Genomic DNA, 18,871 nt, shown 5'->3' on the forward strand with positions numbered 1-18,871 from the left:
GATTATACCTAAAAATTAGGAATTTATACCTAATGTCCGTTTTGCGTGTTGGAAAAACGAAAACTGTCAAGTGAAGTGGTGAAGACTTTTCACTGCACGGGTTTCGCCTGCTGGCTGGAAAAATTTTCACAACCCCCCTTTCTCCGAGTTCGCGGAAAATTCGTCCCGGAAAGTCTGCGGCCAAAATGTGCCAGCTGTAGGTATCACGGGTTCGGTGCCAGACCGTCGTCGGGGTTCAGGTGTGGAAAGATTCCTCCCGTGGAGGAGCAGGAGTGAAAGTAGTAAAAGAATAAAGCAAGCAATCCGGAATCGTTCCGGCTGGTCTGGGTGTGAGAGAGAGAGCAGGTGAAAGGTGCCGCGGAAAAATGGCCGTTGGCCGAACTGGGGACCGAGTGGACGATCTCGTTCAGTACGTGACGTTGCACACGCCGAGCCATGTCCTGCTGTCCGGGAGCGTCTTGCCCTTCATGGGACTGTACGCCGTGTGGGCTTACCTGTGGGTGGCCGTGTACGGCATCGAGGAGTACTGGGAGGCGGGCCTGCTGACGTTGGCCGGAATCGGCTTCGTGCAGGTCTTCGTCTGTTTGTGCTGCTTCTGGAGTGTGCACGTGCAGACGTTCCTGAACTGCCGGAAGGTGAGTGCGGGGGTGGTGGGAGAGGATGGGTTTCTTGCACCCTCATTTTCTACACGGGGTTTTGTTTGTTTTTCGTCAGCAAGTTTGCCAGATTTAATGGTGAGATAATGTTTTATTGGCAATTATTATTATTATAATATAAACAAAATTTTAACGATTCAGAAGATTGAGTGTTGCAGGCCAAGTGCGAATGATGCTGATGATACCTCTTCAGTTGACGCTCAGGCGAGGAACATCCTGGAAGGAGCGTCACTGACTACGTCCGTAGTCCTGTTAGATCATACTTGATCAAGACAGTATAGCTCTGGTTCCTTGCAAGTGTCCTATTTTCTTACCTCCACGTTGGCTTGGTTTTCATGATGACCTAGCTGGTGGCCTGTGGAAACGGATCGTAAACCTTTGACCAAAGTCAAAGTCGAGACGGCTAAAAGAAAGGGGCGCGACAATGTGGGAAAGGGAAGTAATTTGTGATTGTAGACGGTATTGTTTTGATTCGCAGTATGTTGAGTCAACTGCTGTGGATGTACCTGAAACATCGCACAACGGGGTTTCTCTTCTCTGCATTCTCAGCTACCACCTATCTTCTGTTTATTTTGTTTCACTGATTTTCTAACGCGGCTTCTGTTTACTATCCTCCATTTGATTTCGATTTTACTCATTTGATTCTCTTATTTCTCAACGCTTTTTCACTCTATTTTACCAATTGATGCTGCTGTAACATACTTTCTGCTTTCCCTTAATTTGGCAGCGATGTCAATTTTGTTATCATCTGCCTTTTCTTTATTTATCTATTTGAATAATTTTTCATTTGCCCTATAAATTGCCCTCAATACAATCTAAGCTTGTTTGTTATCTCTATTTATTAATTATTGTTAATTTCTTTATCTACTTCATAAATTACTATCTTTCTTTTACTATTGATTCTTCAAATAGTATATTTCTTTCACTGTCCATTGTTTTCAATCTTCACCCTTTTCTTCAAACAAGTGAGGTTCGAGCCCTTACTCAATTTTTGGAGTGATCAAAGAATTAACACAAATATTACTATTGTACTTTTGAAAAACTTTTATAAAATGCTTAGGACCAAAAGTTGTAACAAAACACCGCGACAAAAGAAATAGCAACATAAAAACACGACTCAACACTAGGAAAGATTTCAGGAGAAAACAAAACACAGTAAAATAACAACTAGTTTTTGAATTCAAACTAAAAATAAAACAGTTTTTGCTTTAATGAAAGTTGATAGGCACACTATAAATGGTTAGGCGCTTATACTTACATCAAACCCTACGTAATGTACCACCCCCGGCCGAGTTAAAATGCGTAACCGGAAAAGAAGGTGTGCATGCCTGGCACGAACACTCAAAGCGTGTTCTAGCGTGCTGCTCGTACTGACTCAGAGCAAGGGTGAGATGTAGGTGTAAGGGCAGTGCGTGTTCGTCGGGAACCTGGTGCATAAGATCGGTCAAGGCCCGTTCTTACACTGAAAATTGCGAATTGCGAATTGCGATTCAGAAGATTGAGTGTTGTCCCGGGATTTTTCCAAGACAAAGATTTTTTTTTCAAAGAATTTCAAAATTTGTATTGAAATTTAAGTACAATCAGCTGAAATCAATTTGAAATGCGTTTCCCTGCGTTTAGAATCACTTTTAGCATGTTTGAGTTAATTTTAAAATCTTTTGAATTTTTGAAAATTTTCGATGTTTAAGTTTTTTTATGTTTTCGTCAAATCTTTCATTTTTCGAAAATTACTGATTGCAGAACAACTGAACTAGTCTAAAATGCATTTTAAAACACTATTTCAATGAAAATGCTGTAATGAAAAAAAAAAAAAAATGAAAAAATGAAATGCTATTACAATATTTATATTATAGTACATATCGTATAGAAATCCAGTCCTGATTTGATTATCTGGAGCCTCGATAATGGGCCATTCATAAACCAAGTAGACACTGGACCAAAGATTCAAAAAATAAGAAAATTACAAAATTACAAAAATTACAAAAAATACAAAAATTACAAAAATTACAAAAATTACAAAAATTACAAAAATTACAAAAATTACAAAAATTACAAAAATTACAAAAATTACAAAAATTACAAAAATTACAAAAATTACAAAAATTACAAAAATTACAAAAATTACAAAAATTACAAAAATTACAAAAATTACAAAAATTACAAAAATTACAAAAATTACAAAAATTACAAAAATTACAAAAATTACAAAAATTACAAAAATTACAAAAATTACAAAAATTACAAAAATTACAAAAATTACAAAAATTACAAAAATTACAAAAATTACAAAAATAACAAAAATTACAAAAATTACAAAAATTACAAAAATTACAAAAATTACAAAAATTACAAAAATTACAAAAATTACAAAAATTACAAAAATTACAAAAATTACAAAAATTACAAAAATTACAAAAATTACAAAAATTAAAAAATTACAAAAATTACAAACATTACAAAAATTACAAAAAATACAAAAATACAGAAATTACAAAAATTACAAAAATTACAAAAATAACAAAAACTACAAAAATCACAAAAATCACAAAAATAACAAAAATCACAAAAATAACAAAAATTAAAAAATTACAAAAATTACAAAAATTACAAAAATTACTAAAATTACAAAAATTACAAAAATTACAAAAATTACAAAAATTACAAAAATTACAAAAATTACAAAAATTACAAAAATTACAAAAATTACAAAAATTACAAAAATTACAAAAATTACAAAAATTACAAAAATTACAAAAATTACAAAAATTACAAAAATTACAAAAATTACAAAAATTACAAAAATTACAAAAATTACAAAAATTACAAAAATTACAAAAATTACAAAAATTACAAAAATTACAAAAATTACAAAAATTACAAAAATTACAAAAATTACAAAAATTACAAAAATTACAAAAATACAAAAATTACAAAAATTACAAAAATTACAAAAATTACAAAAATACAAAAATTACAAAAATTACAAAAATTACAAAAATTACAAAAATTACAAAAATTACAAAAATACAAAAATTACAAAAATTACAAAAATTACAAAAATTACAAAAATTACAAAAATTACAAAAATTACAAAAATTACAAAAATTACAAAAATTACAAAAATTACAAAAAATACAAAAATACAGAAATTACAAAAATTACAAAAATTACAAAAATAACAAAAACTACAAAAATCACAAAAATCACAAAAATAACAAAAATCACAAAAATAACAAAAATTAAAAAATTACAAAAATTACAAAAATTACTAAAATTACAAAAATTACAAAAATTACAAAAATTACAAAAATTACAAAAATTACAAAAATTACAAAAATTACAAAAATTACAAAAATTACAAAAATTACAAAAATTACAAAAATTACAAAAATTACAAAAATTACAAAAATTACAAAAATTACAAAAATACAAAAATTACAAAAATTACAAAAATTACAAAAATTACAAAAATTACAAAAATTACAAAAATTACAAAAATTACAAAAATTACAAAAATTACAAAAATTACAAAAATTACAAAAATTACAAAAATTACAAAAATTACAAAAATTACAAAAATTACAAAAATTACAAAAATTACAAAAAATACAAAAATTACAAAAATTACAAAAATTACAAAAATTACAAAAATTACAAAAATTACAAAAATTACAAAAATTACAAAAATTACAAAAATTACAAAAATTACAAAAATTACAAAAATTACAAAAATTACAAAAATTACAAAAATTACAAAAATTACAAAAATTACAAAAATTACAAAAATTACAAAAATTACAAAAATTACAAAAATTACAAAAATTACAAAAATTACAAAAAATACAAAAAATACAAAAATACAAAAATACAAAAATACAAAAATTACAAAAATTACAAAAATTACAAAAATTACAAAAAATACAAAAATTACAAAAATTACAAAAATTACAAAAATTACAAAAATTACAAAAATTACAAAAATTACAAAAATTACAAAAATTACAAAAATTACAAAAATTACAAAAATTACAAAAATTACAAAAATACAAAAATTACAAAAATTACAAAAATTACAAAAATTACAAAAATTACAAAAATTACAAAAATTACAAAAATTACAAAAATTACAAAAATTACAAAAATTACAAAAATTACAAAAATTACAAAAACTAAAAAAATTACAAAAATTACAAAAATTACAAAAATTACAAAAATTACAAAAAATACAAAAAATACAAAAATACAAAAATACAAAAATACAAAAATTACAAAAATTACAAAAATTACAAAAATTACAAAAAATACAAAAAATACAAAAATTACAAAAATTACAAAAATTACAAAAATTACAAAAATTACAAAAATTACAAAAATTACAAAAATTACAAAAATTACAAAAATTACAAAAATTACAAAAATTACAAAAATTACAAAAATTACAAAAATTACAAAAATTACAAAAATTACAAAAATTACAAAAATTACAAAAATTACAAAAATTACAAAAATTACAAAAATTACAAAAATTACAAAAAATACAAAAAATACAAAAATACAAAAATACAAAAATACAAAAATTACAAAAATTACAAAAATTACAAAAATTACAAAAAATACAAAAATTACAAAAATTACAAAAATTACAAAAATTACAAAAATTACAAAAATTACAAAAATTACAAAAATTACAAAAATTACAAAATTTACAAAAATTACAAAAATTACAAAAATTACAAAAATTACAAAAATTACAAAAATTACAAAAATTACAAAAATTACAAAAATTACAAAAAATACAAAAAATACAAAAATACAAAAATACAAAAATTACAAAAATTACAAAAATTACAAAAATTACAAAAAATACAAAAATTACAAAAATTACAAAAATTACAAAAATTACAAAAATTACAAAAATTACAAAAATTACAAAAATTACAAAAATTACAAAAATTACAAAAATTACAAAAATTACAAAAATTACAAAAATTACAAAAATTACAAAAATTACAAAAATTACAAAAATTACAAAAATTACAAAAATTACAAAAATTACAAAAATTACAAAAATTACAAAAATTACAAAAATTACAAAAATTACAAAAATTACAAAAATTACAAAAATTACAAAAATTACAAAAATTACAAAAATTACAAAAATTACAAAAATTACAAAAATTACAAAAATTACAAAAATTACAAAAATTACAAAAATTACAAAAATTACAAAAATTACAAAAACTAAAAAAATTACAAAAATTACAAAAATTACAAAAATTAAAAAATTACAAAAAAAATACAAAAAAATACAAAAATTACAAAAATTACAAAAATTACAAAAATTACAAAAATTACAAAAATTACAAAAATTTAAAAAATTACATAAATTACAAAAATTACAAAAATTACAAAAATTACAAAAATTACAAAAATTACAAAAATTACAAAAATTACAAAAATTACAAAAATTACAAAAATTACAAAAATTACAAAAATTACAAAAAAAATACAAAAAAATACAAAAATTACAAAAATTACAAAAATTACAAAAATTACAAAAATTACAAAAATTTAAAAAATTACATAAATTACAAAAATTACAAAAATTACAAAAATTACAAAAATTACAAAAATTACAAAAATTACAAAAATTACAAAAATTACAAAAATTACAAAAATTACAAAAAATACAAAAATTACAAAAATTACAAAAATTACAAAAATTACAAAAATTACAAAAAACTACAAAAAATTACAAACATTACAAAAATTATAAAAATTATGAAAGTTACATAAAATACATAAAATACATAAAATACATAAAATACATAAAATACATAAAATACATAAAATACATAAAATACATAAAATACATAAAATACATAAAATACATAAAATACATAAAATACATAAAATACATAAAATACATAAAATACATAAAATACATAAAATACATAAAATACATAAAATACATAAAATACATAAAATACATAAAATACATAAAATACATAAAATACATAAAATACAAAAAATTACTAAAATTACAAAAGTTATAATTCTTAACTTTTTAAGAATTTGGAAAAAATTAGTTTTTTTGTTGAAATTTTTGATTTTTTTTTTTAATTTTTGAAGTTTTTTTTCAAACGCATATTGAGATTTTCTCGATAGTCTGTCGTAATTTGTCGACTACGATCGAATGATCTCAATCTACCTATCACAAAATTACGACTTACCATTGACAAACTACGATCGAGTGCAAAAAGTCACCAAGCAAAACATGAAAAAACTGAAGTACGAAAAAAAATTATAAAATATTGAAAAAGATTTAAAAAATAATAATTTTATGTATTAAAAAAATTGCAAGGCATAAAAATATATATATTATTTTTTGAAATTCGGAACATCAAACAATTTAATAATGCTGCTTTTAAAAAATATAAATCTACAATTTCAAAAAAAATATTGTCCAAAGTCCTCGTTAAAATGCACTTCAGATAAAAAAAAACTCAGTAGGATTTAAGAAACTTTGTATTTTTTTTTAAAGGTTTCTAAACTAATAATGACTCTAAAAATGTCTGATTTTCTGTAATTGGAGACAAAAAAAAAAATAGTATTATTGTTGACCTCAATTTCCCTCTCCCCTTCCAGGCCAAATCCCCCGAGAAGGCGCGCCTCGCCAAGGTCGTCCCCACCGAGAACAACGGCTCGTCGGAGCTGGTCAAGCTGCAGCGGACCGTCGTGGACGATGGCGCATCGCCGCCGGAACCGATCGTTTGGTTCCTGTTCCAGAAGACCAAGTACGTGTGGGACGCCGACAAGAAGCAGTTCCGCGGCGTCGAGTTCCCCATCCACCGGACGTACGAGGAGTACTTTGAGTCGAAGGGCCACCAGGAGGACACGGACGTGCAGCTGGCGGAGCGGACCTATGGGAATAATAATATGGAGATGGTGGTGCCGGAGTTTATGGAGCTGTTTGTGGAGCGGGCGACGGCGCCGTTTTTCGTGTTCCAGATCTTTTCGGTGCTGCTGTGGTGTCTGGACGAGTACATGTACTATTCGCTGTTTACGCTGGGGATGTTGATTTCGTTTGAGTGCATTTTGGTGCAGCAGCAGCTGCGGAACATGTCGGAGATTCGGAAGATGGGAAATCGGCCGTACATGATTAATGTGTTTCGGAACCGTAAGTGGCGCCCGATGAAGTCGAACTTGTTGGTGCCGGGGGATTTGGTGTCGATAACGCGGTCGCAGGACGAGAATCTGGTGCCGTGCGATTTGCTGTTGATTCGGGGGACGTGCATCGTGGACGAGAGCATGCTGACGGGTGAGTCGGTGCCGCAGATGAAGGAATCGCTGGAGAATACGGATGAGCATGGGAAGGAGTTGGATGTTGAGGCTGATGGGAAGTTGTACGTGCTGTTTGGCGGGACGAAGGTGGTTCAGCACTCTTCGCCGAGCAAGGGAGCGATGCGGGCGCCGGACAGTGGCTGCATCGGGTATGTGCTGAGGACCGGGTTCAACACGTCGCAGGGCAAGTTGCTGCGGACGATTTTGTTCGGGGTGAAGCGCGTCACCGAGAACAATCTGGAGACGTTTGCGTTTATTCTGTTTTTGATGGTGTTTGCGGTGGCCGCGGCTGTTTACGTGTGGGTCAAGGGTTCGGAAGATCCGGAGCGGAACCGGTACAAGCTGTTTTTGGAGTGCACGTTGATTTTGACGTCGATCATTCCACCGGATCTACCGATTGAGCTGTCGTTGGCGGTAAACACTTCGCTGCTGCAGCTTTCGAAGCTGTACGTGTTTTGTACGGAACCGTTCCGGATACCGTTTGCCGGGAAGGTGCAAATTTGCTGTTTTGACAAGACGGGCACGCTCACGAGTGACAATTTGGTGGTGGAGGGAGTTGCTGGGTTGAAGAAGGACACTACGATAACGGCGATTGCGGACATTCCGGAGGCGACGGCGCACGTGCTGGGTTCGTGCCACTCGTTGGTTCAGCTGGAAGATGGACTTGTTGGTGATCCGCTGGAGAAGGCCACGTTGACATCGATCGATTGGAGTTTGACGAAAGGGGATTCGGTTGTGCCGAAGCGGGGCAAGTTCAAGCCGCTGCGGATCTATCAGCGGTTCCACTTTTCCTCTTCGCTGAAGCGAATGTCCGTGCTTGCGGGTTACCTGGTTCCGTACAGCAACGACACCTGCTACATCGGAACGGTGAAGGGCGCGCCGGAAGTGATTATGAAGATGCTGAAAACCGTGCCGGAGAACTATCAGGAAACGTACCTGGAGTATTCTCGCCGAGGAGCTCGCGTCCTCGCGTTGGGCTACAAATCGTTCGGAACGCTGGACAACGCGACCGTCCGCGAGCTGAAGCGTGCCGATGTCGAAAAGGATCTGGAATTTGCCGGTTTTATCATAATCTCCTGTCCGCTGAAGCCCGACTCGAAGTACGCCATCAAGGAGATTCTGCAGGCCTCGCACAAGGTGATGATGATTACCGGGGACAATCCGCTGACGGCGTGCCACGTGGCCAAGGAACTTCGTTTCACGAAACGCACCATCGTCGTGTTGACTCGCGCCGATGACCGTGACGAAGCCGAATGGCACTGGGAATCGATCAACGGCGAAACGCGACTACCTCTCGGCAAGGACGACAAACGCTCCGTACGGGAGCTGTACAAAGAGCACGACTTTTGCATCACCGGCGAGGGACTCGCGTATCTGAACGCCGAGCGGCATCGATACCTGCAGGAGTTGGTTCCGTACGTGACGGTGTTTGCACGGTTCGCCCCCAAGCAGAAAGAGTTTGTGATCACCACGCTGAAGCAGCTCGGATTCTACACGCTGATGTGCGGCGACGGAACGAACGACGTCGGTGCGCTGAAGCACGCCAACGTGGGCGTTTCGCTGCTGAGTCATCCGCCGAGCAAGGCCGAGAAGCGGTCGATGAGGGCGGCCGTGATTGCGGCGGCACCGGAAGGGGAAAGCCCCGCGGACAAGAAGAAGAAGGAGGAGGAGCGGAAGGCGATGACGCCGCGGGAGCGCGCTATTCAGAAGCATCGCGAGAATCTGAACTCGACCCAGGAACGGCTGCAGAAGGTGCTGAAGGACATTGACGACGAGCAGGTGCAGATTGTCAAGTTGGGCGATGCCAGTATTGCGGCGCCGTTCACCAGCCGGTCGTCGTCGATCAACTGTGGTATGAACACTACGAATATTTATTCACCTTAATCCTATTCATACAATTTCAATCTCTCTCTTCCAGTTTGCCACATCATCAAGCAGGGCCGCTGCACGCTCGTGACCACGCTGCAGATGTTCAAGATTCTCGCGCTGAACGCGCTCATCTCGGCGTACTGCCAGTCGGTGCTGTACATCGACGGCGTCAAGAACAGCGACACCCAGCTGACGCTGCACGGACTCCTGACGGCGGCCTGCTTCCTCTTCATCACGCGCTCGAAACCGCTCAAGGTGCTCTCGAAGCAAGCGCCGCTCCCAAACATCTTCAACCTGTACTCGGTGACGACCATCCTGGCCCAGTTTGCGGTGCACTTTACCGCGCTCATCTACCTCGTGCACGAGGCCGAACTGCGGTCACCGCCAAAGTATGTACCCAACCCCTCATCAACGTTACCCCTTAAAAAACAATTCTTGTGTCAAATTTCAGAGAGGGCAAGGTGAAGCTCAACCTGGACCTGGGTCCGGACGAGAAGGAGGAGTTTGTGCCGAACATTGTCAACAGTACGGTGTACATCATCAGTGTGGCGATGCAGATCGCGACGGTGGCGGTCAACTACAAGGGGCACCCCTTTATGGAGAGTATGCGCGAGAACCGGTTGCTGTCGTACGCGATCTTTACGTCCAGTACGATCGTGCTGTGTCTGGCGCTCGGCATCGTGCCGGACCTGCTGGCCACGTTCGAGGTGATAGACTTCGAGCCGGATGTGAGTATTGATGGTGGGGGTTGAAGAAGTTTGATGGTCTTTACTATTGCTGGATGATTATACTGAACAAACTGAACTTCGGGGTGTTGAAGGAGTTGAAGTTGCGAAACATCATTTTTTTTTCAAAATTGACTTTGCAGAAAAAGTCTCAGTAAAGATCGTCCTTCAGGGATTCAAAAACAGCATGTTCTTCGATCTGGAGAAATAAGTTGCATACTTTAACGCTAAGTCTCGAAATCAACAACGATGACCGGTTCATACACCTTGTACTTCGATCATGGGTCTGTCAAAATCTTGAAACTATGAAGGATAAAATCACGGGATCAATTATTGTTGACTAGGCGAATCCGACCGACAAAGCCCAATTCCATCAATGTCAAAAATTCGGTCGAGGCAGTCTTCCGAATCGGTAAACCATCTGTCACAGTGAACAACATTCTACCGAATTTTGGCTGGACGATGAACAGTAATGAACTTTATTACCGAATTTCCGTAAGTTTTTACCGAATTCGGTACTTTTCAGTTTACCAAAATGTTAAGCCGTTGAAAATTCGGTAAACAAAAATCTAAGCGAAAAACGCACAAAGCGCGCGCCAGGTGTGCAAACTGTGGTGCAAGCCAAACGGTGAATTTTCGTGGTTGCGAAACGCGAAAAAAGTACGGCATACCGGGACAAGCTGACGTCACCTGTGTGATGTTCTTGCTGAGTTTTTCGCCCTTGCTAGGGAGATACTAACCCTGGCTCTCAGTGAGCTTATGATAAAGTACCGTCACCAGGGGTGGCATTGAGAAATACAAATTTAAATAAAACAATTTGTGTGTGTGTGTGTGCAACCAACCAAACGGGACCACGCGGCCGCTTCTTACAAATTGAGTTGTTTCCATGTATTTTTAGATCTACATTATATACATGCAAATAACTCGCATAGGCATTTGGAAGGTGTTAGCTCTGCCGAGCTTCGGTGACCCATTTCTACGCTTGCTAGCCGAGCGCGAGGTACTTCAAGCTTTATCGACAAGCCCCGCTCTGAAGAACGTTTGCACCAATCGGGTTCAAACGTTATTCAGAACTTCCGAACCCTTGTCAAATGGACAAGGACCCAGCGCGTATATAGTTGGTAGTAACAGTATTCCTAATTCCAGTTATAGCTCACCAAGTCGCAATGGCCTAGTGGTTAGCATTTTTTTTTGCTTACCAATCCAAAGTACGGGGGATCGAACCCCGACTCGAGCGACTTTGATTTTTCGTTCATGTTCAGAGTTTCAAGATTTATATTTCCTATACTTTCTCGTTGGGAGCAGATGGGAATCGAACCCAGGTCCATTCGCTTAGAAAGCGAACGCCGTAACCAGTCAGCCACGGCCGCTCCCTTACAAATTTAAATAAAACAATTTTCCTCAAAAATATTTTTTTTTGTTTTCAAAAAACTTTTTTTTATTTTCAAAAATTTATTTTTTTTATTTTCAAAATTATTTTTTTTAAATACAACGGAAAAGCACACTTTAAATTTTTTTATTGAAAAAGGTAAAGAAATTCATTCTTTTTTCTGAATTTTTATTTTTCAAAAAATCATTACATTTTCTTAAATTTAAAACTTTTTAATCAGATCAAGAATTTAGAAGCACTCTGGCGAAATTAAAAGACGTACGTTTTTATAAGAATTTACAGGGTGGCCACACGAGAAATCAAAAAAGTCGGGAATCAGCCAAAATTTGCAAAAAAAAACAACCCTCACGAAAACAGCATGATTCGAAAAAAAGTTCTCCGATCGGGCTCACAATTTTTGCCGGGGGTTCCTTGGCCGAAATAATCAGACCCATGTTTTTTTTTGTTTTGCCATTAGGGTGACCCACGCCGTGTTAGAGTGATCTAAATTTTCGTAAATTTTCGCAAAAACCATTTTTTTTTTCAACAATCGTAACTCCGCGTATGAAAACATAAAATGCTGATTTGAAGGTCTCGGAACCAAAGAGCCCGAAAATATTTTTATCTGATTCCTCGAAAAAAATTAGCTAAGATATCAAAAAATGGTAAAGTTTTGTGTTCAGGATTTTGAGATACGATTTTTTTAAAACAAAAACTGGGAAAAATCAACTTTTTATACTAAAAATACGGTGGTACGAATAATGAGAGCAATTCTCTCAGATTTCGGTCATTCGTTTTTTTTTTGTATTTTTCAATCAGGCTGAAACTTTTATGGTGCTTTCAGTATGCCCAAAGAAGCCATTTTGCATCATTAGTTTGTCCATATAATTTTCCATACAAATTTGGTTTTTGTATATGATGCATAAAAATTCAAAAATCTGCATCTTTTGAAGAAATTTTTTGATCGATTTGGTGTCTTCGGTAAAGTTGTCGGTATGGATATAGACTACACTGAAAAAAATGATACACGGTAATTTTTTTTTTGATTTTTTATTTAACTTTTTGTCACTTAAACTTGATTTGCAAAAAATCATTATTTTAATTTTTTTTCATATGTTTTAGGGGACATACAATGCCAACTTTTCAAAAATTTCCAGGTTGTGCAAAAAATCTTTGACCGAGTTATGAATTTTTTAATCAATACTGTTTTAAAAAAAAAAAATCGAAATATTGCTCACAAAAATTTTTCAACTTTATTTTTCGATGCAAAATCAAGTTTGCAATCAAAAAGCACTTTAGATCGATTCTTCGGCTCCTTTTCAAAAAATTCCCAAGTTTTTTTCAGCGTTTTGGCTGTAGTGGCACAATAAAAGAAGAAACCCCCCAATGTTATTACATATTTTAAAAGATAATTGATTTTCCAACATAGAAATGACATGCATAATGAACAATATTATACCTGTGCTTCTCCTGAAATGAAAATGTAGCGTGACGGGACAACATCGTAAAACTGGAATTTTAAAAGGCACACCAAAAAAAGGTGCAGGTGGTTATGTTACACATGACCAGTATGACAAAGAACTTTGCAAGATGATTGTTGAAATTTTCGATAAGAATGTCCGGTCCAAATTTCCCCATGATTCCCTTATAATTACATAAGACAACTCTTTTGTGAATAGTTTTAAGACATAATATCAACGTCCTATCGAACTAAGGGGACGGAAATTGCAAATGGAGCTGCAATAGAAATCAAGGTGAAATCAATCGACTTTCCCTCACCTCTCGAAAGTTATCAAGATGCGGAAATGTGTTTGCAAGGCTGTTGCAAGCAATTGGCGGCAGCAAAGTAAATTTCAACAGCAAACATTAAAACTGCCCTTTCAAGGGCTCTAATTGAATTCGAAATAGTTATTCTATATTTCCAGAAACAGAATTTCGCCGCGGCACAATAAAAAGGCAATCGCAGTAATCGATTTATTACTTCCTGCGTAAAATAAGCGATTTATTTTAACTGCGTAACTTCAGATAATGGTCAGATGCATGTGCAGTATCAAAAACCATAAAGTTTGATACCCATATTGCCCTAACTCTTATGGTTCGGCAAATGTCCCCTCATCGGAACATCCGCGGGGCCTCCGGCCACTCCGGATTGTAGCCAATACTTCCGAAATTTCAAATTTCATGTCCAGTATCAAAAACCATAAAGTTTGATACCCATATTGCCCCAACTCTTATGGTTCGGGAAATGTCCCCCCACCGGAACATCCCCGGGGCCTCCGGATTGTGGTCACTACTGCTGAAATGTCAAATTTTATGTCCAGTATCAAAAACCATAAAGTTTGATACCCATATTGCCCTAACTCTTATGGTTCGGCAAATGTCCCCTCATCGGAACATCCGCGGGGCCTCCGGCCACTCCGGATTGTGGCCAATACTTCCGAAATTTCAAATTTCATGTCCAGTATCAAAAACCATAAAGTTTGATACCCATATTGCCCCAACTCTTTTGGTTCGGCAAATGTCCCCCTTCGGAACATCCGCGGGGCCTCCGGCCACTCCGGATTGCGGTCACGACTGCCGAAATGTTAAATTTCATGTCCAGTATCAAAAACCATAAACTTTATCGCAACCACAACCAACTTGACCCAAAGGGAACTGGTTCTCGATCAACACGGAGACCCCTTCTTGATGCCGTTAACCGGAGCCTTCCGGGATCAGCAGCTTGACCACATCGGTCCCTAACGTTCTTCCTTGATGGCCTGCAGCGACAATCCGTCCCGTTCCTGCGACGGCCCGAGCCATTTCGGCGACCTCTCCACGTCGTTGACCGGGGGAAATTTCTGCTGTCCCTTCTGATTCTGCAACTGCCACTCGATGTTGACTCCTCGGCTGTCAGAAAATTATGAGCTTGAGTGGAGATGATTTTAGATACATCAATCTCACGTCTCTCGGAGAGGATGATCGGGAAAGGTTTGTTCAACCAATCAGCGTGAAGGAAAAGGAGGGGAAGTCTGCGAAGAGGGGAAATCGCCACGTAACGATTTCGCTTCGCAAAAAATTGGGTTCCGATCTTTTTATTCATTCTCTTTACACATACTACACACCACCTAGAGCACCAAACAGTGCGTTGCAAGTGTATTTGTAGCAAGAAAGCGCCATCGACTGTGGATTTGCTCGTGTGTGTGTGTGTGTGTGTGTGTGTGTGTAGTAAACCACACTAAAATTGTGTTCGCGGAACCACACTAATATCGAAAATCGATTTTCCCCAAGATCGATCGGATGAGCAAACTCGTGAAGGGTAGTTGCACGGCAGAAACCAGGCGCACACAAATGAAGCTCCCCAGCCCGCGTTTGTGTGTATGCGTTGATAATTTGGTGCTCTTTCAAGCCCCAAACACTCGATTTCCCTTCCGCACACACAAACACTCACTACCGTACCCAACCAGATTTTTAAAGAATACTCTTTCGTGTGAATTGGCCCTGAAAAGGGCCATTTTAACGTCCTATGACGATGATAAAACCATGCGATGATGACACTCCAAGTTGCCGGCAATTTTCCCTCCCGCGCCTGCTCTGCCTCTCTTTCCAATTTTTCAATTCTCTGCTTCCTCTCGGCGGCTCTGCTGTGCTGCTGCTGCTTCTCGATCCTCCTCGTGCAAAGCTTCGGACTCGTTTGAGCTTCAACCGGCGGCACGGCGCTCTTTTATAACCTCGCTTGGCTGTGACGGCTCGACGCTTTCAAAGCAGTGGCAGAGAGCAAAATTTGCTAAGTGCTAGATACTTGAATCTGATTAATGTGTTCGGGAAAGGTTGCGCTCAACCAATCAGCGACCGGGATTTTCCCGGTCTGAATTTTTATTTTTCATCTTAACTTTTGAGTACTTTAACAAAGTTTTATCAACTTTGTGAGGTAGTCTACTTGCAATTTAAGACTTCCCCTTTCGTTTGGTGGATAAAGCATGCAGATTGCTTGAATTGGGTGGAAGATATAAGCGTTTAAACGATTACACAAATCGTTACACTTTCGCTTCGCGAAATTTTGGATTGACACCCGTAGACAGTGCCCTTAGGACAAAGTTCTTTGTCAAAATCGACACAGTTTTGCCAGATTGATTTTTAAAAACTTTTGCTCTTCTACACATTATCACAAATTGAAAAACGAATCTTTTGCTCCTTGAACTGAAAGATTTGGTTGAGATTTGAGTTTTTGCCAGCCATTTCTTTTCGTGACGGGACAACGAAAGGAGCAGATTTATGAAAAAAACTCCTCTTCCATTCAATGACTTGCAGACCTTATTTGGTCAATATTGTTGGCATTTCAGATAAGAAAACGCATTAAAAGCACATTGCAATTATTAGATCATAATTAAAATGATTTTTTTCATATAAAAATCACATTGAAAATTGAAAAAAGTGACATTTTGGTGTAGCTTTGCTAAGAATCGGTCTTTAGTGTAATTTTGATAAACTGCACCGTTTTCAAGTTAAGGCCATTTTTAGGTAGCTTTTTTTTAAATCGTTGCAGTTTTTCATTTTTTTTAATTAGTGCACATGTTTGACCATTTTTGAAAAAATATTTTTGAAGAGCTGAGAAAATTCTTTATATTTTGGTTTTTTGAATTTTGTTGAAAAGACCCTTAGTTGCTGAGATATTGCCATGCAAATGTTTAAAAACATGAAAATTGATGTTTTCCAAGTCTCACCCAAACAACCCACCATTTTATAACGTCGATATCTCAGCAACTGATGGTCCGATTTACAATGTTAAAACATGAAACATTCGTGAAATTTTCCGATCTTTTCGAAAAATTTTTTTGAATCAAGACTAACATTTCAAGAGGGCCAAATATTCAATATTACGCCCTTTTAAAATGTTAGTCCTGGTTAAAAAAATGAAAATATTTTTTTTGGAAAGATCGGAAAATTTCACGAATGTTTCATGTTTAAACATTGTAAATCGGACCATCAGTTGCTGAGATATCGACGTTAGAAAATTGTTTGGGTTGTTTGTAAAACATAAATATTTATGTTTTTAAACATTTGCATGGCAATAGCTCTGCAACTAAGGGTCGTATCAACAAAATTCAAAAAAGCAAAATATAGAGAATTTTCTCAACTTTTCAAAAAAATTTTTTTTTTAAAAGTGGGCAAACATGTGCACTAATTAAAAAAAATGAAAAACTGCGACTTTTTTTTCAAAAATGTCTACTAAAAATGGATTTGACTTGAAAACGATGCACTTTATCAAAATTTCACTTAAGTACTTTTTGATTGAAAATTTGATTTTACATCGAAAAATGAAGTTGAAATTTTTTTGCGACCAACCATTCGATGTTTTGAAAAAGTCAATATTTATTAAAAAATTCATAATTCGGTCAAAGATTTTTTGCACAACCTGGAAATTTCTGAAAAGTTGGCATTTGATATCCTCTAAAACATAAAAGAAAATAAAAATATTGTTTTTTTTTGCAAATCAAGTTTAAGTGACAAAAAGTTAAATGAAAAATAAAAAAAATACCGTGTATCATTTTTTTTCAGTGTGGTCCATATACATACCTAGACACCAAATCGATCAAAAAATCCTTCAAAAAATACAGATTTTTGAATTTTCACACATCATTTTTGTATGGCCAGCTGTCAAATTTGTATGGAAAATTATATTCAGTCGGACTAAAAAAAAAAAAAGTCGAATGACAGTAGGCGTTTTCTTCGTTCAAGATTGACAGAAATAATAAGAAGAAGCTTTCATAGTATTTTTGTATGGAAGTTAAAAAAAGATTGTTCTGGACGATTTAATAACACAAAGCTTCAGACAATTTTAGAATGAGAATAATTTCCCATTCTTGGGAGAATTTCTCACCTGGAAAAAAAACATCATAATTAAAAATCTTTCTCTCCCTTATCTTCCAGTTCCGCAAAATCCTGGTCGGCGTGCTGGTGGCCGACATGCTGCTCGCGTACCTCGTCGACCGCGTCTGCTCGTTCCTGTTTGGCGAGATGCGCAAACGGACCGACATTATCGCTGCCTCCTAAAGAAGCGTTGTTCTTTTTCGTTTTATTTCTATTCCACGCGCATTACTTAGAGCGGAGAGTTTTTCGTTTTTGTACGAAAAGAACTGCACACACACACACACAACTACAAAGCACTAGGAACTGAGAGCAGCTCGGAGAAGAAGCAGAAGGTGGTCGGAATTGAGCTTGCAAACTTACCGAACTCTAAGTACTAAGTTAGTTAGTAAAGCAAAAACGAAGCAATGCGCACAGATAAAAGCAAGAAAAAATAAAGAAGGCAAGACGAGCCTGTTGTGTGCGTAAAACGTTGATACATTGTATGTGTGAATGATTTTAAAGAGATAGTGATGTTGAAAAGACAAGCATAAGGAGCAAGGCTTATGAAAACCGTGGAGCGAGGTTAGTAAATTGAATTTGTGTCTAGAGTAAAAGAGAGTAAAAGAGAACTAACTAAAAAAAAAGGTAATAATTCAATAATGTAATGAATAAGCAGGGAACGAACTGAAAAGCAAGTATGTTCATAAACAAACAAAAAAAAATCGTTTACTTGACTTATACACTTTATATGACTGTCTTACGAGTTTTTTAGTTGAAGTAACGTTGTATGGCTCGTCGTATCGAAGGAAAATCTTTGAAATATAAAATAATATATTTGAAAAAAAAAGCAATCTTGCCCTCACAAAATATCACACACACAGCCCTTTACAACTGTTGCACTCGCCCACTAATAACCTTCAAATTGGATTAAAATCCTGTCAGTTGATGTCGCGCTAAAATAACATTGCGTTTCCACAAAAGCTTTCAACAAACTCTGCGCCGTAATTCGTTTACCATCGCCAAGAGAGTGGAGCTTTTTTTTCTCACTTGCCTCAAAATTGGGTCGCATCACAAAACAC

The 18,871-nt window shown here is 35.2% G+C and overlaps 1 protein-coding gene across 1 annotated transcript; it reads left to right on the forward strand.

The window, feature by feature from the left end:
* Positions 1-68: 68 nt before the first annotated feature.
* On the forward strand, positions 69-18,504 carry LOC120415970 (endoplasmic reticulum transmembrane helix translocase). The gene is made up of 5 exons (XM_039577619.2): positions 69-635; positions 7,305-9,852; positions 9,919-10,258; positions 10,321-10,597; positions 17,874-18,504. The coding sequence occupies exons 1-5, from the start codon at positions 366-368 to the stop codon at positions 17,994-17,996; spliced, it is 3,558 nt and encodes a 1,185-aa protein (XP_039433553.1). The 5' UTR covers positions 69-365; the 3' UTR covers positions 17,997-18,504.
* The last annotated feature ends 367 nt before the right edge of the window (positions 18,505-18,871 follow it).

Source organism: Culex pipiens, chromosome 2 (genome assembly GCF_016801865.2).
Source record: "Culex pipiens pallens isolate TS chromosome 2, TS_CPP_V2, whole genome shotgun sequence".
NCBI lineage: Eukaryota > Metazoa > Arthropoda > Insecta > Diptera > Culicidae > Culex > Culex pipiens.

Coding starts and splice junctions, on each gene's coding strand:
- LOC120415970 (XM_039577619.2), top strand. CDS start 366: ATGGCCGTTGGCCGAACTGGGGACCGAGTGGACGATCTCGTTCAGTAC. Junction 9,853..9,918: donor GTCGTCGTCGATCAACTGTG/GTATGAACACTA, acceptor TCTCTCTTCCAG/TTTGCCACATCATCAAGCAG. Junction 10,598..17,873: donor TGATAGACTTCGAGCCGGAT/GTGAGTATTGAT, acceptor CTTATCTTCCAG/TTCCGCAAAATCCTGGTCGG.